The 23,165-nt window shown below is 39.1% G+C and overlaps 1 protein-coding gene across 4 annotated transcripts; it reads left to right on the top strand.

The window, feature by feature from the left end:
• The first annotated feature begins 669 nt into the window (after positions 1-669).
• Positions 670-23,165, top strand: card11 (caspase recruitment domain family, member 11). 4 transcript variants are annotated; one of them, XM_077540158.1, is made up of 25 exons: positions 670-853; positions 9,131-9,339; positions 9,426-9,563; positions 9,693-9,869; positions 10,332-10,480; positions 11,850-12,029; positions 12,270-12,416; positions 12,655-12,780; positions 12,887-13,081; positions 13,174-13,323; positions 13,611-13,680; positions 13,766-13,950; positions 14,476-14,582; positions 15,166-15,200; positions 15,278-15,401; positions 15,477-15,678; positions 15,786-15,912; positions 15,987-16,230; positions 17,370-17,454; positions 18,267-18,350; positions 18,555-18,669; positions 20,090-20,275; positions 20,585-20,706; positions 20,820-20,935; positions 22,822-23,165. In XM_077540158.1, exons 2-25 carry the CDS (start codon positions 9,141-9,143, stop codon positions 23,024-23,026), a joined length of 3,468 nt encoding a protein of 1,155 aa, XP_077396284.1. In that variant the 5' UTR covers positions 670-853; positions 9,131-9,140; the 3' UTR covers positions 23,027-23,165. The 4 variants fall into 4 exon arrangements, with proteins under 4 accessions (XP_077396284.1, XP_077396274.1, XP_077396254.1 ...); XM_077540148.1 differs by having other exon boundaries at positions 18,255-18,350; positions 20,093-20,275; XM_077540128.1 differs by having other exon boundaries at positions 18,255-18,350.

Below are 23,165 nucleotides of genomic sequence, written 5' to 3'. Positions count from 1 at the left end.
ATAGCCTTTTTCCTTAAAATTTTACAAAATTAATATAGCAATTTTCTATTCTTCTGGTGTCTTATTTCTAGTTCCTGACTCACAAAACGACCACGAGTATCGACCGCCTTCGTCCCGATATCTTCAGAAAAGAGGTTGGATCAGCCCAATACCAGTATCTGCTATTGGTCTTCACCATACGATAATAATAATATTTTATTTCACTATGACTACTACTACTACTATGAATAATAATACTACTACTACTAATAATAATAAATAGTAATAATAATAATAATAATAATAATAATAATAATAATAATAATAATAATAATAATAATAATAATAATAATAATAATAATAATAATAATTATTATTATTATTATTATTATTATTATAGGAAGGCTATAGCAAGTCAAGTCATCTTTATTTATATAGCGCTTTCAAACAGGGAAGAAGATTGAAGAAATGAGGAGCGATCGCGTAAAAATAAATACTATCACTTCACAGTTTTAGGCAAGAGACAAAACAAACAAAAAATATGGAAGAAAACATCATATAGTAATGATATAGTTACAGGTATCATAGTTTCGTTACGCAAACGCATGCGCGCTGTCTCTCTCTCTCTCTCTCTCTCTCTCTCTCTCTCTCTCTCTCTCTCTCTCTCTCTCTCTGATGAAGTAAGCAATACACACGCTCGCACTCGCAGTGTGTTGAGGACTGTTTTTGCTCTGAGACAAAGTTGACTTTTTGTGTCTTTTAGTGGGAAAATAGCATATGCACTTTAAAAGACAACAACTGCAACAGACAGTGGCACGCCTCGTCACTTTGAATTTTACCCGACTGAGCTGGCTGTTTATCGTCCACATCTCAGGTAAGCTAAACGTTTGACTCCTGTATGAAGTACGTGCAGTCAAGTAGTCCTATAAGGTTGGATTTTGCTGTCCAGGTGTTGCTCGAAGAATGGAGAATGTTAATGACGCATTCAACTAATTATCTGACTTCAACAAGTTTAACTGTATTTCAAACCCGCTCTGTACAATACGAGTCAAATGGAGCACTGTCGCCTGCTTAAAGGGTTGGGCAAACATGAGCTTCTACATTTTCTGCACTACAACAGCTTTACATACACAAACGAATGAGTTCCAAAACACAAAGGGCGCTTGCACAAATATACCAATGCTCACTTGAGTGACACTGTCACAATTTGTAATTAATCATTTCAGTGGATCATATTCGGAGGTGTTTGTAATGTTCGGTCACTCCCATATAGCTAGTAAAAGGTCACTAAAAATTGCACTGAATGTAATACAGTTTGAAAACACTGTGAAATAAAACAGCTACTATAATAAACAAATGTATTCTTAAATAATTCATTGTCGAGCTGTCAATCAAAACTCAAGCTGTTAATATCGTTGTAAAGGCACCAAGGTTTGGTACCACTGGATTGTACAGGTGTACATTTGTGGTCAGAGTTGATTCAGAAGATATTTGACAAAGATGGAATAAATTATACTTGAAAAAATGCACACATACAAGCATAATCACGTGAGGAAAAATTCTTTACTATGCACACTTTAAAGGCAACTTTAATTTTATTTGAATTGATTATGTTTTTCTGACACACATATTCTTCCCATAGTAAAGTGATACGATTTCATACTGGTATAAAGACTTACTTGCCTTTTCAAATACGATGCAGCCATTGCAAGCATGCAAGTGGCCGCTCACTCCTCTTCTCCTCCTTTGGACTCATACACAGGGCCAGCATATCATGTTTCTCCAGGCTTGGACAATGAAGTCTTTATGATGGCTTACACACCTGAACCATTTACATCTAATCAGTCAAATTCCAGGCCATCATACAATATGCCAATGGATGACCTACTTTAGTTTGGATGTTTTGGTGCAGTAGTGAAAAGTTCATTTATTTAAAAAATAAAAAATAAAAAAATAAAAAACTATATAAGAACTGTCCACCTGTTAAAAACTGCTTTAAAAAATATCTAAAAAGTTCATCTATTTTCAACATAATGCAGTGAGCATGATGATTTTATTTTGTGCAATATTCATGTTGGTAAAACATAATTTTAATCTGTACAACCAATCTCCATCCATCCATCCATCCATCCATCCATCCATCCATCCATCCATCCATCCATCACCATTCATCTGGGGTTGGTACATGGTGGCAGCAGCTTTAGACGGGAAGCCCAGACTTCACTCTCCCAGGTGCTCCTGTGGCCCCTCCAACGAGGTGTTCGCCATCGAGCCCCACCTCCAGGCCCCAGTGACCTGGACCCAGGCAAGGTTACCCATCCCCAATTTAAATGAAATCAAAGATCTCATTAACAATATGAGTGTGCATGTGCATATAACACGAACAGACACATTATGAACACAAAGAGCACTTTTCTGACCTGAAACCCTGTCTCTTCAATCCATTCCCTATTACTATACAAATCTACAGAGAAAAGTCATGTCTTAGGTCATAGGTACTGCATCAACGGTGCACTAAAAGTAAAGACCTAAGCATCCATCCAGCCATCCATTTTCTTGACCGCTTATTCCTCACAAGGGTCGCGGGAAGACCTAAGCAATAAATAAATAAATAAAACAGCATAATGCACATTAAGGGCCCTATTTTGGTACGTAATTGTTAGACTCGCATCTATGCGCTTGGCATAAAAACCTGACTTCATTTTTGTGTAGGTGCAAGTCTAGTCTGTGCCTCTCCACGAAACTGCCGCGCCACCAACGCACCTGATATTTTGCCCACAGAAAGTAGAGTGTGCAAGTCCAGTTTAGCGTGTTTGTGAATTTTGCTAGACCGCACAGTTACTGGGCGTTCCGCGGACCAACTGCATTTTCTCTTCCACGCCCCCTGGCGCATCTGCAAATTTGGGTGGAAAAAAGTAAGCTAGATTTTAGACTCGGTAAAACCACGTCTAACTCATTGTGCAGGTGGGGTAACACGATTGGCGGATTAGATGGATGTGCAAGCAGATCCGTGTCCTTCTCAATTATTGTAGAAAAAATGTTCATGGAACACAGAATCATAATCATCATAAAATATTTTATTAATAGCATCCCTCTGACTGTGCGTCACAACTTGGGTGGTTGGGGAGGGGTCAAACAGATGCACGAGACCGACATACACACAGTTTGGTTTATATATATTTATTTTCCACACTGAGCCCGATACAAACATCAAACTTTGTGGAAATATGAAAAAAAGAAAAAGAAAATACTGGTTTTTTTTTTATTAGCTCTAAAGTAATAGTATATGTTTGGTGGGTGTGACTATTTGTGGCATTTTTTTTATACCACAACACCTTTTGTGGGGAGCTAGAACTTGTCATAGACACATGATCACAAGAATCAAGTTAACCCTTACACACAATGGGATGGAATTTTAATAAAATAGTTCAGTGTATACTCACTTTAAGCAAGAATGCCAGCAACTGTTTCCTCTAATGTTAAGGAATATTAACTTTAGAAGAGTCCCATTCTGGGCTTCCTGCCTTACTGTATCCGGATACCGAACGTGGACATATACCGTGTCAATTCTGGACTCATTTTTGAAACGACTTTCAAGTTTCGTCATTAGTTGGGCAGTGCAGATGGCACAAGCAACAATTTGTAGCTATTGACAGGTCTGGTTGGTTTGTATCACTCGAGTCACCACAAGCGAGATCAAGGCACATATGATAAGGGAGGAATGTTGTGTTGTTTTTTCGCATGTGCATTCCGAGTCTACAGATGACGGAAACATGTTCTTCTTGATTTGTTTTGACTGTTAATGATAACACTTTGAAGCTCACGTTGCCACCGTCTGGAGAACTTGAGTGGTACGGCAATAATTCAAACATGTAGGAAGAGCAGTCAAGTTGTGGTTCTCGGTCAGTTTGGTTATTGTAAGAAAAATCTAGATGACGGATTTGTACAGTATTTACGAATCAGCTTTATGGCGAAGCCAAAGAGATCTGCGACCTTGTTTGTTTAGTGGTCACTCAAAGTTTGTGACAAAAATGAGTGTGGGAATGTGACTACGAAATAGTTTTTTTGATTCCGCTTTATACACTTGAATGGTGCCTCACTGAGCTCCATCTATCAATTTTATGCTACATTCTTCCCCCACTTGTCAAGATGACCTGCTGGGTAAAGTCAACCCTTTTCCAACAGGGACTCGTGGCCTCAGATTAGGAAAATTCTGAGCATCCACTGAAACCACATATTTTGGAAAAAGCAGAGACAAGTTGGATACTCATTGGGGCCTATTCACTAACGGTTTGCGTCGCCTTTGCACCGCGCTAACCGGCAAAAATGGAGCAATCTGCGAGCGCCTAATCCACTAAAGACGCGCAGATGGGGAAATCCGTCATTAAGTGGTCTGCCAAACAGATTGCGTCACGGTGCGCCGGTGTTATTTGCGCGTATGTAAATTAGGTAATTTGTATAGATTTGACGCAAAATATGCCCACCCCAATGCAAATGAGACTCATTGATATGCAGCGTCTAATTCACTAACGCCAGCGCAAATAGCAACACCGCGTTTGTGTGACGCAAATAACGTTTTTGGAAAGCATGTATTAACTGCTCCAACCTCGATCATGACAGTAGTGCGTGCCATTTGCAGCACATCCATGGCAGATCACGCAGAGAGAGAGAGAGAGAGAGAGAGAGAGAGAGAGAGAGAGAGAGAGAGAGAGAGAGAGAGAGAGAGAGAGAGAGAGAGAGAGAGAGAGAGAGAGAGAGAGAGAGAGAGAGAGAGAGAGAGAGAAATATTTCCGTGTTAGTTTAGGACACTTAACGTAACCCGGGCTAATCGGCAATGGCAGGGAAGCATTTTATGATAATTTTTACGTGCCAGATGCATACTGTACGCCCACGCCAACCTCTGAAAATATATTTTTTTTAAATGATCGCACCAATAATTTGTACTTGCTCTGTACAGCTTAATGTCGCTCTAAACGCTTACTCTCGGTCCAACCTCGCTTTCTGATGTCATATTTCTCGCAACTGTTACTATAACAACCATGTTCTTGGTGCAAATCCATTGCATGTGTGGTAAATCAGGTGCACATTTGCTCCAAGCTGTCAGTTTTATGGGCATGTTTGTGCCGGTATATGATTAGAGCAATATCCTTAGTGAATAGGTGGGTAACTGGGCGCAGACTGCGGGTGCAGTTGTGGTGCAATATTTCGCGCTATTATCGGACGCAGCGCATTCTTAGAGAATATGCCCCATTATGTGATGACGAACAGAATTACTGACAAATGGTTGTCTGATGTACTAATGCAAGAACTCTTGTCTTACAGAAAAAACAGGCAATTACAAGTCATATGAAAAGGTTATTTTTCAAATAATTAGAAAATAAAATGTTAAAAGATAATGTTTGCAGTTGCACATTCAGTTTCATTATCTATCCTGCCTGAGAGGCCATGTTATGCCTATAAAAATGCAATGAAAAGAATAAACCATGTATTACTGTGTGAGTACTGATACCAGGTATCTGTATCGGGTCAATACTAAAGTATAGGACGCAACAGTGGGCAATACCAGTAATCAATTGGCTGTCCTCTTAAAAGTTGGAAATTGAGAAGAATAGAAAGTTGACATTAATTTTATACAGTTTTAAAGAAAAATGCTATATAGGGATCTAAAGGGCTTTCTTTCAAATAATCTCTCATTGTTTGGGGGGGGATTTTATGGATCAAAACTACTAGTGGTGCTTGGTATTGGTTTTGGTATCGGTGACTACTCAAGACTTGAGTACTTGTATTGGTATCGGTCTGAAAAAAAAAGTGGCATCAACCATCGCTAATCATGAAATTTGTCGATTAAGCAATACATGAATAACTCCAGCCTGACCCAGGCCGGAACTGCTCATACTGTAGAGGGAAATTGGCAATGGTCCTATTCTGACATTCAAGTATGAGGATGTGTTGTGGCAAAATATTGTCAGGCTGCTTGTAATATAAATTGACAAGTTCTGGCAGGCACAAAAAGATTCTTGACTGGCACTTTGATGAAAAATGGAAATGCAGTTTAGTGTGACCTCAGGTAACCTTAGTCCTTCTTCTTAGTCACTTTGAGAGGACACAATGCAAACATCCTCACGACGATGCTATGAAAGTGAAACATGCTCATGTGTAAAGGACTCTCCTCACATCTGGTTGGGCAAGGAGGAAGCAGAGCAGAATTTTCTCAACAACAAACTCTAAAATAAGAGAATAGAGAAGAGGAAGCAAATGTGTGGTTTCTGCAGAGGTGTGTGCATGCGTGTACGGGTGTGTATGTAGGTATATGTAGCGTTCTTTTGAGGTTTCCTGATTTGCATTGAACCCTGGCAGCACACGCTCAAGTTGTGGTATGTGATTTATCTGTCACCCCTCAGGCTACATTTTAAATGGTACTTGTCATTGATTTAGCTATGTGACTTTCTTAAATAAATAAGAAAAAAAGCTGAATGGTACCACTTTGTTCCCCTACCAATAACCTCTAAACCAGTTGACTCATAGTGACCTTGCGAATTTTGCACATCAGCGTACTTCCATAACTACTGTATTCATTGTTGAAGATCCATCATGTTGCATCAAAAGTGTTGACACTTTACATAGCTTAATGACTCTTTTGATCATTTGCACATTTGTATCAGTTTTACGGTACCACACTATGGAACACTCGACATGTACATACGTCTTTTGTGATGGTGGCTTGTTGTAGTACCAAAGTAGCTCCAGCTACCGGAGACAAATTTCCTAACATACCTGTCTAATAAAGGTGATTCAAAATTCTTGATTCCCGGTACTGACAACATGACAACCATCTATATGCGTGTAGTAGCAATAAGAACAAACACTCCAGTTGTATTCAAAACTAGTGTTTACATGCATGGCGACATCAGATAGACTGTATTTGACAGTACAGCTACATCATCACTGTCATGGTGCGTAATTGCTTATGGCTTACATGAGAAAGTTATAAATTGTCTAGAAAACATGAATATAGAGCGGAAAATATATAAATGTGAAAAGGAAAGATGTGCATTGATCAAATTGTGTGGTGAAAGAGTTTGTGTTGTCACAATAAGGTCGTACATCAGGAAGCCTGCGTCGCATATTTGTATCCATGATCCAGTTAAAGCTTTAAGATCTATCATATAGCACGTTGCATGATGATAATGATCACTTTGCTGTTCTCATTGTTACCTTTCTTTCCCAAGGAAGTCATGTTGCTGTTTATTGCCAAGCTTGTTCGTTTTGCTGTGGCCTACCGTTAGTCACACCCATTTTTCTATTATCTACATACAAAGACAGTGACGGTGTCTTTTTTTCATGTAAAAAAAAACAAAAAACAAAAAAAAAAAAAAAAAAAGCACTTTGACACAGATAATGTGCAGAACTTGACATTAGATATTAATACAATAAAGATTATGTTATATTAGTGATTTTGGACCAAAGGCCAAGGCAATAATAAAGGCTACAATTTCTTTTTTTTCAAGTTATATAGATATTTAATTTTCAGTACACTTTTTTCACAGAGAAATTAAAAATTATGATGGCTGGAGATGAGTGGTGTTGAGTCAAGCTTAAATCATGTAATAATTACTCGCCCCTATTTTTAGGCTTACATTATTTTTAATACCACTTCATACCAGTACTTTTAACAGAAATGTATACTGGATTCTTGGCATGTTCTCATGAGGAATTTGGATGATGTACACAGCATATTTTGGAAACCTTTACACAGGACTGTCTCAGAAAATTAGAACATTTTAATAAAGTTCTTTATTTTCTGTAATGCAATTAAAAAAAAATGTTATACATTCTGGATTAATTACAAATATTAAAACAATAAAAGGCTTGTAATATTTCAGTTGATTTGTAATAAATCCAGAATGTATGGCATTTTTGATTATTTAATTGCATTACAGAAAATAAAGGACTTTATCACTGTTAAGGTTCCGGTGCGACCGGAGAGTGGATCCCAGAATCACAGAACACAGAGGAGTAAGCGAGAGGTTTTATTCACCAAAACACGTGAATATGAACATAAAGCGCTGGACACAGCCAGGAAAAAGGTTAACAGAAAGTGCTTGCAAATTGCAAGGAGGGAAATTATCCATCCATCCATCCATTTTCTTGACCGCTTATTCCTCACAAGGGTCGCGGGGGCTGCTGGCGCCTATCTCAGCTGGCTCTGGGCAGTAGGCGGGGGACACCCTGGACTGGTTGCCAACCAATCGCAGGGCAGGAGGGAAATTAACACAACACAAAAAGACCCGAAGGCTACAAACCGCAAACACAAGAAAGCAACAACTTACTATAGCTATGAAACACGCCACATAAAAGTGGGAACAAAAAGAGACGTAGCAAAAACTTACGTAGATGAAAATCGAGAATCTTGGACTATAATAATTAGCAAAGGCGAAAAACAGTAGAAACACTAGATGATGGCTGTGAGCAGACGGAGCAGCGACCCGACAGGGGCTGCAAGGAGTCCCAGTCCTTATGAAGGCCTAATAGGTGATGATGCACTGCAGGTGTGGTGCAGGGGACACGCCCCTCTCACGAATCAGGCACTGTGAGACAAGGAAAACACACTGAGAGCCCAGCAACATGACAATCACAATATTCTAATTTTCTGAGAGAGTCCTCTTTTATTTACTGGCCCTGTTAACGTTTTCATAGACATTTCCATAAATATTAAGAGCGTGATATTGGTAAGCAATTTTTTTTTACATTTTTTTTCTTTTAAATCCATTTGTCAGTGAACATGAATATTTTTCAAAAATTTATCATGATTGAAATCATAAGTGGTTGAATTCTAGTATTTAATTGTATTTTTAATTGACCTTTATAGACTTTCAGGATCTTTTGAATCCTTAAATGAATTTACTGGGAAAAAAAAAAAAAAGAGAAAATATTTCTGTATGTGCACATAGACCAATCTCATTTATTTGCAATCAATGTCCCACATTTTGGGATAATTTTTAGCAAGTATGCTTTCTAACAAATCCATTATAGTTGACAGTAAAACTGAAAAACTATAACGTGTCTTTTGATTTTCTGCAATACATTTTTGATTTTGTTTAACTATAAGTGACTTGGCGACTGTTGTGCTTTGGGGGTCTTGTCTTGCCAGGGCACATGAGATGGAAAACGGGACACCGGGGATACTTGACGATGTTGAGATACGCTGGGAGAACGTGGAATGCAAACGCTATGAAATTTGTCGCCTCATCTCTCCGGCCAAGCTCACGCCTTACCTTCGCCAGTGTAAAGTGCTAGACGAGCAAGACGAAGATGAGATTCTCAACTCTTTACTGCTGGTCTCCAAAGCAAACCGCACAAGTATGGAGTCAGATATTTGTGTGTTTTCGTTCACATTTAACAAAAACAATCACGAGAATGACATCAAAACAATAACCTCCCTTCAGGTCGGCTTCTTGACATCCTGCACTCCAAGGGAGAACGCGGATATGTGGTGTTTCTGGAGAGCTTGGAATTCTACTATCCGGAACTTTACAAACAAGTCACAGGGAAGGATCCCACACGTCGCTTCTCCACCATCGTAGGTAAGGACGCATCTCTGGCCAAAGATTTTTTTTTACATTCACTTCAAAAAACACATAGATACTGTACTTGCATATTAAATACAGTTCATAAAAGGCAGATCAATGATTTTCCTTTCCTCTTTGCCGCAGTCGAGGAGGGTCATGAAGGTCTGACCCAGTTTTTGATGAACGAGGTGGTGAAGCTGCAGCAGCAGTCTAAAGTGAAGACACTGCAGCATGCTGAGCTCTGCAGGAAGAACTGCAGCCTGGAGGATGAGCAGAAGAAACTACGCCTCGTAAATCAGGAACTTCAGACCTCGCAACAGAGTAAACAAAAACAAAAAAAATCCTGTTGTGATTGAAGATGTAGAAAGTCCCTCTTTTGTTTTACAATGAAAGGTCATGGCAATTATCCGTGAGCAATCTCGTAAGCACCGCAAGCTCATTTAAAGTGCACGAGAATCTATTTAAATGATGGAAAACACACATGACTATATTTTGCCTGTGACGCCATTATACAGATGATAAAATGATGATAAAATGTTTGTGGTGAGGGTGGATTTGAAAATGTGCAATCCTAAAAACACCAGTTCCTCCTTCATTGTGCAAATATGACCATTTCTTTTCATAATTCCTTATTCTGTTATAGTTTCATGACATACATTTAGTGTGCATAATATATTCATGACGAACTTTATAGTGAAGTCCATATACACAATTTGGGATCTCAAGCAGCGGTATATGCTGTAATTTTGTGTCAATTCTCACAACCCGTGTGTGGGTCTACAGGGTACAACAAAATGAAAGAAGAAAGAAACACCTACAGTGATGAGCTCCTAAGAGTCAAGGATGAGAATTACAAACTGGCCATGAGATATGCCGCTCTGAGTGAGGAGAAGAACTTAGCAGTGATGAGGAGTAGAGACCTGCAGCTGGAGGTAATGATGAAAAGTTCTTCATATTAACAATAAGTACCCATGCAAAGACACACAATTGCATGGAGGAGCAAAAATGCCAAATAAATAAATAAATAAAATCAGATAAATATATATGTAGCAAAAATAAATATAAAAATAAATGTGGAAATAAATACAAAAATGAATACAGTACATAAATAGAATTAAATGACAATCAAAAAAAAAAAAACCCGCTCTGCTCTCGTATTTATTTCTTTTATGCTGCATCTGCTGACAGCATGAAATGTGTCATGAAATGTTATTCAAATGAGAGGGCGGTCCTAAGTGTGTTCTCTTATTTATGTTTTTATTTTGGCATTTTTGGTCCTCCAACTATTGTACAGTGAAACACATACATAAACACAAATCGCCCATGGCACCAGGAAAAAAAACATCTCATAAATTTGAGTTGACGTTCATACAATAAGATATGTTATGACCTGTATAAACATTCATCAGTTACATCATTAGATACTATCTAAAGAGATCCAATCCAAGCTTTGTATCAAAAGTAAGATCCTGGAAAGAGCAGTTGCCAACCAATTGTACTAACACCAAGATCTATGAATACTTTCAATTTGGCATCAAACCCCATCACAGCATTGGGATCGCCCAAATCTGAGGACTCAGGATCTCAAACTCTTCTACCTTTGACGCCATCGATCCATCCTCAACCACTTGTCTGACCACCTTGGCATTGCTGGTACAGCCTCATTCCTGGTTCGAGTCATACCTGTCCAATAGAGAGCATTTGGTCACCATCCATAGCTCCAGATTCACTCCAGCTCCAATCACCCAAGGAATACCACAAGGTTCTGTACTTAGACCCTTGTCTTTCATTTTCTACATGCTCCCTTGGTCAGATTATCCACCAACATGAATCGACCTTCCAGCACATCACCATCACCCTCATGGACCTTGACTGGCTCCCATACACCTTCACCCCACCATGTATCACAGTATTACCATCTGCTTTCTATCTCAAAAATCCATCAAACTCTGAAAGCTTGGTGACAGAGCTTTCAATGCTGCAGCCTATCACCTCTCAGACTTTCTCCCTCTAAAATCTGGAATGCTTTTCAGATGTTTTGATTAACCCATTAGCTATTCATAACCATTGTTGATGCTATTTAAATTGAAGGTTATTTTAATAGTATTTCTTGCTTAGTTATGAATGCCTCATTATTGTGATAGTACATAGTAGATGTGTCTACTGCATATGCCACACTTTGAGCTGTTTCTGTGTTGTCCCTCATGTGGTGCAATAACATCTCTAAATTGTGTTTTCCTAATGTACTGTCCAGTGGAATTGAAAAATTTCTTTCTTTTTGTGTTATCTCTGTTCAAACAGATTGACCAGTTTAAGCACAGGCTAAACAAGATGGAGGAAGAGTGTAAGCTGGAGAGGAAGCAAAGTCTCAAACTGAAGAACGACATCGAGAATCGCCCCAAGAGGGAGGAGATCTTCGAACTCGAGAGGGAGAATGAGACACTCAAAATTAAACTACAGGAGCTGCAGTCGATCATCAAGGTGTGGCTAAACATGTAATCAGACATTTCTTTGGGGGGGTGGTTGGGGGTAATCTAATAAAAGGGTTTGTTAACTTGTTAAAAATAGCAATGACACTTACACTGTGCTACATATTATTATTCTAGTCTAGTCAGTCAGTAACAAGTAGATATTATATTATTTGTGCCAAAAGTGTTGTGTTATGCTTTGAAAAACATGTTCAAAAGATACTTTTTTTTCTTTTTTCTTTTAAATTCTTAGCCCGGTCCCCTGTCTGCATCAGACAAAGACATTCTTGACATTTTGGAGCATGACCGACAGGAAGCAATTGAAGATAGACAGGACCTGGTCAACCGCCTCTACAACCTTCATGAGGAAGTCAGACAGGCAGAGGAACTGCGAGATAAGGTAATAAACAGATATGGTCAAGGACGAATAAGGGTCGGTATAGAAAATGTGGGGATGAGTGGGAAACTCTTGGCGATAACTACAATGTTGGAAAAACATACTGTACTCACAAAATAATTAGGGATTCCTGGTGAAATTTCAGGATGAATTTAAAATGTGACATTCTGAATGTCTATCTGATCCATGATTTGACCAATATCATTTCTGGGTTAATTCGAATTGGTAATTGTTGTTGCAGTACCTGGAGGAGAAGGAGGACCTGGAGCTCAAGTGCTCCACATTACAGAAAGACTGTCAGATGTACCGCAACCGAATGGACACCATCACCGTGCAGCTCAAGGAAGTGGAAAAAGAGCGGGATCAGGTGACCAAACGCACGTCCACAGTCACGCACACGGCTACACGCATATATGTACTCTCAAAACACACACAATCTTTCTGTGACCTTGGGTGCATATTTTATGCCACAGGCCTTCCGGGCAAGAGACGATGCCCAACACCAGTTCTCACAGAGTCTGATTGACAAAGACAAGTATCGCAAGCAGATTCGAGAGTTGGAGGAGAAGAGCGATGAGCTCCAGATTGAAATGGTACGGAAAGAAGCCCGGCTGGTCACGCTGGAGTCTCGCATGCGACGGATCTCCAAGGACATTGCCTTAGATCAGGTTTCACATTTCACATCTTTTTTTTTTTTTAATTGTAAGGGAACACAAATGTGCTAATGTTCAGGATTGTTTTCCCTTCTTCGTTTCCTCAGAGCTTACCGAGGGACTTACCAACCATCCTCTTTCAGCGGGAGCTTAAACCTGCCCAGGGTCTGTCAGAATGGTCCAGTGACGAGTCACCAGAGGAAAGGGTTTTACCCGAGGAGTCCCGCCTCAGACGCAGACCCAATCTCAAAGCAGTGGTCAGGCAACGTCCACCACTTAAATTGTTATGCATGATCATAGAATGTTACATCAAAATGAACCACAGAGACACTATTTTCCATTTATGACAATACGAGTGGAATTCAAGGTGACTGCATCATTAATAATCCAGCACTTTACAGTGTATTTGGCCTTGCATTTTCCCTAAAAGGCAAACAAACGAGTTTGTGAATAACATTTATTTATGCGGACTTTTTATAAAATATTATAAAATAATCATTTTTACCTGTTGAAAATGCTGCAATTAAAATGCTTGACCTTTTAGAACAGGGCTAAGTCTCCCACCTGGCCTCACAAAGACACTCCAGTTAACACAGAGCCTTCTCATCCAGCTGGTATTATTCCATTAACATTTGTATTCATAATGTACATGTAATTGGTTGATCCACTCAAAATGTCAAAAACGTTCTATTTTGACAGCCAACGGTGGGGATCTTCTTGAAATTCACATGCCAAACATACAAGCCTACAGCAACTCCCTCCCTCCCTCACCCAGTTTGGTCCCTGCATCCCCCACATATCCCCACAGCTTGACCCCCACCCCCACTTTCTCCTCCTCTTCTCACCATCACTCCATGACGGAACAACCCAACAGGCCAAATATGGTGAGGATGATCCAAAAAATGATACTGCGCAGGATTTTCCATCTTGTGAACTGTTTAAAGGGGAAGTTTTTAGCAGTACCAGAAGGCGGCCATTTTGCCAGTTGCTGTCGAGTGAAAATGACAATGGCCGCCTTCTGGTACTGCTAAAAACTGCTGGATTTTGCTGCTTAACTCATACTCCACTAACGCAGTGTTTCTCAATTCCGGTCCTCAAGCCCCCCTAGCCAGCCTGTTTTCCATGTCCCCCAATTGCAACGCAGGTGAGGATCGTTATCAAGCTTCTCCAGAGCTTGCTGATTAGCTGTCATTGGAATCAGCTGCATTGGGAATTGGGAGACATGGAAAACAGGCTGGCTAGGGGGGCCTGAGGACCAGAATTGAGAAACACTTCACTAACGCAATATTAACCAGAATACCATATTGAGACTAGTGGGGCTGCATAGAACATATTATTGTCAAGATTTTATTTTTTTACTTCCACTTTAATCAGATGTTTAACTCATACTGTTTTGTCCAATTCTCCAGATGCGTTACCGTAACGACAGCATCCAATCCACACAGCCTGAGCCCCCCGAGAAAGCATCTCTGTACCGCAGAGAAAGGGAGAATGAAAACGACTTCCAGCCCCGCAGGTAGTCAGGGCGCCATGCCTCATCACTCTATATACTTTCCATGTGTATAGCTAATACAGTGGCCTGCAACTGTGGGCCTCTTTGGATTCTGTTTTTTGCTGAGGAACTTTCCTTTCCAACCCGAGCTTGATGACCTGGGAGTAGGAAAGGGTGTTTAGTTTTTAAAAATGCTTAGGAAAGATGTCTTGATGATATCTATAACCCTCGTTTAGCAGAGGTTACACCAGACCAAACGTTACAAAAGGAAAGGTGACATATTACCCATATCACGGCAGCAATATGAAAAGCAACAGGCCACCAATGAAGTTCATCGCAGTTTCTCGCTCGACTAATTTCGGCAACAGATGATGGCATCATGAAAAGTGGAGTTCAGTTCTTTGTCAACAGTGCTGCCTTTTCCTGTGTTTGACAGCAAGCGCACTTTCATCTCTCATTGACCCGATGACGTTTCACTACGGTTACTGTAGATTAGGCTTTTCAAAGAGACCACGTGTGTTTTTTTTCTGTACATTTTCAGCTATATTGTTGTGTTTACTTTTGTGCTATATAAATGCTATATGAACCTCTATTTTGTTTCTTTCAGCTTCTCGGACTTTGACAGTGACACTATGGAATTTGGTAATATAAATAGAGAAAACTTACCACTATAAAAGTTGAGACTTTTGACCTAAATCTCCTCCAAAATCCTTCTTTAGAGGAGGAAGTAGGGCGTGGCTCACCATCTGTCCACTCATCTTCCTCATCCCATCAATCAGAAGCCATGGATACATACGACATGGAGCAAGTCAACAATATCTTCAGGAAACTTTCTCTGGAAAGGTACATGACACACAAAAGCACTTTGTTGCGAGTTAGCAGAATTCCTCTCCTGTTCGTGTTTATTTGTGTGTGCAGGCCATTTCGTCCGTCTCTGTCCTCCTTGTCTAGTATCAGCTCGGCCCTAAAGCCTGTACATGAGTTGACATTATTAGGTGACAACCTGCTGAAGGACACCACGATTGTTGGTGGCAATGACAGTGGGATTTTCATCTCGTCCGTCCAGCCGGGTTCTGTTGCTGAGAGGACTGGGTTGCGAGAGGGTCACCGCCTCTTGTTGGTGAGATCTAATAAAAACATTGGATTAGACCAGCAGAGTAGGCCTTACTTCATGTAATGATGGGTTTTTTTTTCCCCCAATCTCTTGTGTTATGACTGACTTCTCAGCTTGAGGGGCGCATACGTGGAGAGAACCAGACGATTTCGTTGGAAAGCAGCACCCAGGAGGAAGCCCACTGGGTGCTGCAGTACTGCTCTGGACTGATCAGGCTGCACTATCGAGCCAACTTTGACGGTAAGTGTGTGACCCTATAAGAGGGAACAGCTTTCATATTTGAATCTGATGACTGTACTGTATGTGCACGCCAGCTTACCGTCGTCTTCAGAGGGACCTCGAAGAAGGCACGCGGGTTTCTGGAGACTCCTTCTACATACGGGTGAACCTCAACATCTCCAGCCAGTTAGACAACTGCTCGCTGAGTGTGCAATGTGATGAGGTGGTCCACGTTCTGGACACAAAGCACCAAGGCCAATATGACTGGCTGTGTGCCCGTGTTGACCCCTACAGTGGCTGTGACCTGCTAGACCACGGGACTCTGCCTAGCAACTCACGGTATGAGAAAACTGTCAAAGGTTTTACCTTACCGGGCCCTATTTTCATGGCCAGTGCAAGTCTAGCATCTATTAAACAGGTATGTGTACTTCTACTTAACCCCTTCGGACCCCATTTTTTCAGCTGGGCAATTTATTATTATTTATTTTATTGTATTTTTTTTTTTTTACTCTTTTCCCACATAAGAACAACATGGATTTTTTTTTTTTTTTTTTTTTTTTTGTTTATCTCATGTTTTTCTTTGTTATAATGGACACCAGGATAGTATGGCTATAACGTGTTGTAGACTTACCAAGTTTATGTGCAACCTTTTTAACATGAACATCATGCAAATCAACTTGTGATTGTGATTGGTTAGCTAGGATCCAATCATGAACCAGAAGTGTTGACATCATCCAAATTATGTGTTTTTATTGGTTTAGACACTCAAATATGTCACGTCCACTGCAATCATTTATGGGTCCGAAGGGGTTGAAGTACAGACTATTTCAACACGTCCTCCAACAATAACAACCATTTTGGTTGTTTTATCACGCACCAAAATATGACCACGCGTTGCGGACCTTCTGTGCGAAAGACTAACGTATAACTTACTGAGCTAACCATCCAGTAACAAGCTTCGTGTTCATTTTTAGTCTTGACATTTATGTCAATTCGACATCACGTACTAATGCTTGGGGTTAGGATGAGGCTTTCAGTGAGGTTGTACAGTACACGTTGTGTTTTTACATGGGACACAAGTGGTTGAGATTAGGAAAAGGCATACAAAACATGTAGTAATAACGAACAAAACGTAGTCAACACTAAAGTAATCACTGGATGAATAGCTCAGTCGGATAAACACTCGTCTTTGGACTGTGTTCGAAACTCTCTTGCGTTATTTAACATGGCCGCTAGAGGTCGCTAAACTAAAATACGCAACACTTGGTCGTAATTTGGCACCTTTTGAAAACGACCAATGTGGTCATATTTATTGGAGGACTGTCTCGAATATTTCCCACCTCTGGTAATCTGTATTCACTCTCAGGAGGTTTACAAAACTGCACATGCACATATTTTGACATCAATATTACACAATCTGTTGGAAGCACCTCAATGAAACCATTCATGTGTGTTTGTGTGTGTGATTGTAAACGTAGGGCTCAGCAGCTCCTCCTAGTAAAGATACAGAAGTTGATGTGTCGTGGGGGGAAAGAAGAAAATGAAATGCAGCGCAGCATGAAGGTAAAATATATTTTCAGAAGTATGAATTATTCTTAAAATGTATTTTACTTTTATAGAGAACATGGAATCAAGGTGAAATAATGACATAAATACTTGGGGTGTCAGTCGATTACAATTTTATATTGTGATTAATCATATGACTTCAATAGTTACCTCACGATTGTTAACATATAAGTGGAAAAAAAGTTAAACTAATAGAAATATGGCTGCATCATTTAGTAATTGATACAGTAATTTCATAATACTTCATAACATCGAGTTAAAATTAAAAAGATGAACTGTACTGTAAAAACCAAGTGTAATATTGATTTGTGTTGAGGTAATTTTTCTGCCACTAGATGGCATATTTGCATTTGTAAGACATTGGTAACAGCTAAGTTCATTTTTCTTTTCAGATTCTATCTAATCTTTAACATCAAGTAACTTGTAAAATTCTGCACATTTTCAAAATTGTAAATTACAACTTGAGCCCAGTCTCCAGAAGTATATGCATTATTATTACATTTATTACTGCTAAATATTGAAGTGGACGTGTCTGCTGCATTGCAACTGGAATTCTCCCAGGACAGGCTTTCCAAGCAAGGGGCGGTCATTAATCACACGTTCCAAAAAAATAAAATAAAATAAAAAAATAGTGGTGTTAAAGTAACTTTAACATTAACTCAAAATTAACGCACTAATTTTGACACCCCTAATGAATACACATATGTTGTATATACACCGTATAACTGTTTGCACTCAAATAAGTTGAATACAGTAAATGGAATCTGTTGAGATGCTGATGATATGTACCTGTCTAGAACAATTTGCAGCCAGAAGAAGGCAGCACCTCTTGTGACCCCAAAGCCAGCCCGCGCATATCCAGAGCCAGCATCTTCCTCACTCAGATCCTGCAGGTAACGAAGCATGTAAGCCGTACATCATCCAGATGTCCAACAAGCAACGTCAACTTGCAGAAAGATCCTGAACTGAAATTACAAATACAATTGAACATTGAACATGAACATTTTTTTATAGCATTGAATAATCAGTCAACTTAATTACTTCTACTGTGTGTTATGATGTGAAAAGCATATTATGAAATACTGTGGTGTTTGTAGCTTGTCAGCAGGGCGGATACCAAATACAAGCGACTGAACAGCAACGAGCGTGTGAGGATCGTAACTTCCAGTAGCACAAGGCATAGACAAGGCATAGACACGCTCAGAGCAGAAGGTCAGTACAAAGTGATGCAAGGGGGAGCCAAACTCCTCATATTGTGTGAAAATATGTTAAGCGTTCAATAGAAACTGCAAAAGCTTTCATGTGACATTCACAGGTTTGTAAATACACCTGAATTTTCAAATTTAAGTTTCAGCTCAGCAGTTAATTTGACAAGAATTATATGGAAGTTAGCATTTGTCGTTTCTTTGGTTGATGGTGAATTGTGAGAGTCTTGCACAAGTTGAGAGCTGTCTAAGTATTGTACAATATCCTGTGGGAAAGTGCTATCAGTGTTGATCAAACAGCCTGTTTTGACATGAAATCTGAAGGTGCCATTTGAGGATGTAGTAGGCTACAATTAAACTCCCACGTATTAATGACTGTTGTGTAACGTTTTGGAATCAAATATTAAGGTTCACAGGAGGTTTTGCGCTCCTGTGACCTGAAGCGACATAGCCTACACAGATTTTTGAATCGTACAGTACAGACTAGTAGAAAGGGTATGGAGTGATCCTGTGAATATGTCTACATTTTTATTTTGTGTAAATAGTCTTGAGTTTAGGATACTTAACTGTTACTAAGATGCTATATTGTGCGTTCATACTCATATTTTGCAGCAATAAGCTCTAAGCCAGAGCTACTTTATTAAGTCATAGATGGATTGTGCATTTGAATTTGAAGAGTTGAGCTCAGTTTTGTTTTTCTCTTCCATTTTGGCATTTCTGTCTGTCATTTTCAACTGATATGTTGTTGAATCCTCTATAAAGTGGAAGTCAACCATAAACATTGCTTGACAATAATATGATATATGTGACCTCACTAGTCTAAACATGACATTCTGATTAATATTACATTTGTGGAATATGAGTTATGAAGCAAAATCCAGCCATTTTGCCACTTTCTGTCAACTGATGATGATGATGTTGCTCAGGGCTTGGGGCAATGACCAATCATAGCTCACCAGTTTTTATTTTTTTTAAGATGAGCTGTGATTGGTTGTTACCTGAGACCTGAGCAACATACAACTCAACTGTATTTATAAAGCGCTTTAAAAACAAGCATTGCTGTATACAAAGTGCTGTACATGAAACAGAAATCGGTTGTGCAGTAAAGAATAAGGTAACAAACATTTTTAAGTGAGTATACAAGTTTTATTATTATTTTTTTTTACAAGTATATACATTTTACATCAGTAAATTAAAAAGAAGTCGGCAAGTGAAATAAATAAATAAATAAATAAATAGAATAAACATCAAATTCATACACACCACAAAACACCCAAAATAATGTTAAGTCTCATGGTGCGCCACAATCCAAAGAATACATTGATGTCATCTTCAAGTCGACAGCAAGTGGCAAAAAACATCATCATTAAGAGGAAAACATGTTGTTTTATATCAATCTGTATTCTCTCTGCCGTCTTTGGTGCAAGCAGATGCAGTTGATCCCGAGGGGGAGACGAGCAGGAGTTTGAACCTGACCCCCTACAGTAATGTAACCCCCCAATGGACTGAGAGGCGAAGACCGGTCCTCTTCACACCCACCGCTTTAGCCAGAACACTTTCACAGAAGTTAGTTTATATGGGGGGTGTCATGGACTTCAGTGTGTGCAAACCAGGTAAATCTGTGGTGGGGATATGCATGCTTTTGTTGGGGGAGGGGGGGATTAATTGTGTTTTCACATGCTTAACCAGTAGAAAGTATACCGCAAAACACAATGCCAATCATTAGTGTAGTGTGTGTTGGTAATGAGAAGTGAGTTGACTTGATGTCACATCTTTGCACGGATGTCTCAATATAGAAACATCACAACTTTCTGTTCCTCCTGCTTGTGTCAAACGTCTTGATTATAGAGCCAACATTTGCTCAATCATTCTCAAGAATTTCCCTTTGCATGCATTATCCTTTTCTTTTCTTTTTTTTCTAGACATTTTATCCAAAGAAGAGTTTGCTCAGAAAATGAGTGCGGAGTCATTTGTTTACTGCAAAGAAAATCACGCCACTTTTGAATTCATCACCAGAGAGAGCATAGAGGCCGTCGCTGCAAAGGTTGCTTGCACAGCCAATCATGAGCAGATTTACATATTTGTGCTTGATCTTGTGTGATTTGATAGCTATTTGTTGTGAAGTATGGACATTCTTTTCTTTCTCACTGTCACCAGGGCAAACACTGTCTACTGGAAGCTGACCTGAGCTGTGTCAAAAACCTCCTGAGGGCAGACATTTACCCAATCATCATCTTCGTCAAGATCTGTGAAAAAAATGTCAAGAAACTGCGGTAGGCAAACATCACAACACACGTGGCTCTTTTACTGAAAACATCAAACACAATTTAAAACACACATTACAATTTCTAAGTGTGACAACATGAACACTTTACGTTTTGGGCAACATTTCAGTCATAGCACAGAGTGCAGTGCCCCACCAGGGAATGCAACTTTTCTTTCTTCAATTCTCTACAGTGCAAAGCAGTTTCAGCATACATGCAAAATTAGCATGGTTGTCTTCCCACTGACGGATTTCATATAGAAATGTCATAATTTAGTCTGGTTCATAGGCAGCCTTCTCTGTTGGCCTAAACACTATCAGAAGAACTGACCTAAATCCTAACATTTGTTACATTCAATTGTATTCATTTTTGCCCAACTGTATTCTGTTCATTTTATAGCATTCTTCTTGTAGACCGTGCTGCTTCTAGTACATGTGGAATGCTGTTTTGTTTTTGTTTTTTTTTGTTAAAAAAAAAAAAAAAAAAAAAAAAAAAGAACAGGAAGGGCCAAGATAAGTAATTTCAAAACATTTTTTGTGCCATAAATGTCACTTGCAACTTGTACAACTTGGTTGTAAAGATAATTAGTGTGATTGCACAAGTGTGCACACCCTGTTCTGATTGGTGATGTGTTCAGAATAGGGTTATTGTAATTTTGCAATTTTCATTTTAGTTAGTTAATTCATTTTGAGTTGTTTTTTTTAAGTTAGTTAGTTTTAATTAGTTTTCAGTGTGGTCCCGTTAGTTTTAATAGTTTTAGTTACTTAATAAATGCTTACTTTTAGTTTAGTTTTAGTATTTTTTCTTTTTAATATTTTAAAAAACAGCATGGGAGTGACGTCATCTGAAAGTGCTTTTCTATTGGCTGCTGATAGATGACATCGCTTAAGTGTGACACACTTTCTTTTCTCCTTATTCGTGTACTTATAATCGTATTTAAAATCACCCCCAAAGGCTCATGCATTAAATTAATTGCCAAAGATTAAAACTAAAGACACTTTTGCTATAATTATGGTTAATTTTAGTTAGTTTTGTAAACATAAAATGTAGTTTCAGTTAGTTTTCGTTTTTTAAAAAGCATTTTTGTTTTTATTTTATTTTGTTAACTAAATTGTTTTTTTATTTTTATTTTAGTTTTAGTTTTTTCATTATTTTTAGTTAAGTAAAATAATCTTGGTTCAGAATGAACCAATAACATTCAAACACACCTTGCCACCATTATAAATGACTTCAATGAACCCCAAAGTTCCGCTGTTCAAGCAGACATTTTTTGCAGTCCTATTTTACAGCACAAGCCATGGTTTGCAGAGTGCTTCCACATCATTAGAGGTTCAAAAATATCAGCCGGTCAAAAGATACAAAAGAATTTCCAAGGCATTAATTATATCATGGGGAAAAAAGCAAAGACAATCAAGTGGAGAAAATATGGTACAACAGTGGCATAACCAAAACATGGGCACCATTTTGCATAAGTATTGAAAGTTTCAACTTGAAGATAGTATTAATAGGTGGATTAATCCCAAGGCTCAGGCACTCATGTACAGGCTGGCCCACCACTGCCCAGCACATATACTGTATCAGTTCTTCTGTATCTATAACCTGGGTGTCAATAACATGTATTCACTCTCTCTGGAATACGGACACGAGCCGTTTTGGCCCGCTGCCCACGTCATTCAAAAATTCATATGAGCTTGTTGTTGTATGGATAAGTTCAATTCAGGTCAAATTTTGTGAATGTTTTGTGGAGAAATTATCATAATATTGATTGCATCATCTGGTTGTTAGTGCAATGTTTGCACACACACCTTTATTGCAGGTTCTCATCATAGTAGGTGTATAACTACAACACTCACCACAACAGAGTCGTTTCCTTCCTGTTTCCTGTCCACACACAGGAAGTTGCCGCTGCGCCTGGAGTCAGAGGATGAGTTTCTGAGGTCAAGTAGGGCGAAAGAGAAGGAGCTGGAGAGTATTCCTTGCCTCTATGCGACCCTGGAGCCGGACGCCTGGCCAGGGACAGATGACCTCATCAGGGTCGTCAAAGAGCGAATATTTGAGGAGCAGAATAAGACTGTGTGGGTGGAGAAGGATCTCCTGTAGACATCTTTTGCAGTTCTCACCATGGGCTGTACATGAAAACAAACGTATTGCTGAACCACAAAACAAACATGCGTTAAAACTATACATTTATATGCTCTGTATTTAATACTCAAACAATAAACACATGATCTTTTGTAAA

Source organism: Festucalex cinctus, chromosome 1 (genome assembly GCF_051991245.1).
Source record: "Festucalex cinctus isolate MCC-2025b chromosome 1, RoL_Fcin_1.0, whole genome shotgun sequence".
NCBI classification, from domain to species: Eukaryota; Metazoa; Chordata; class Actinopteri; order Syngnathiformes; family Syngnathidae; genus Festucalex; species Festucalex cinctus.
This window is presented reverse-complemented; position numbering and strand designations above follow the sequence as displayed.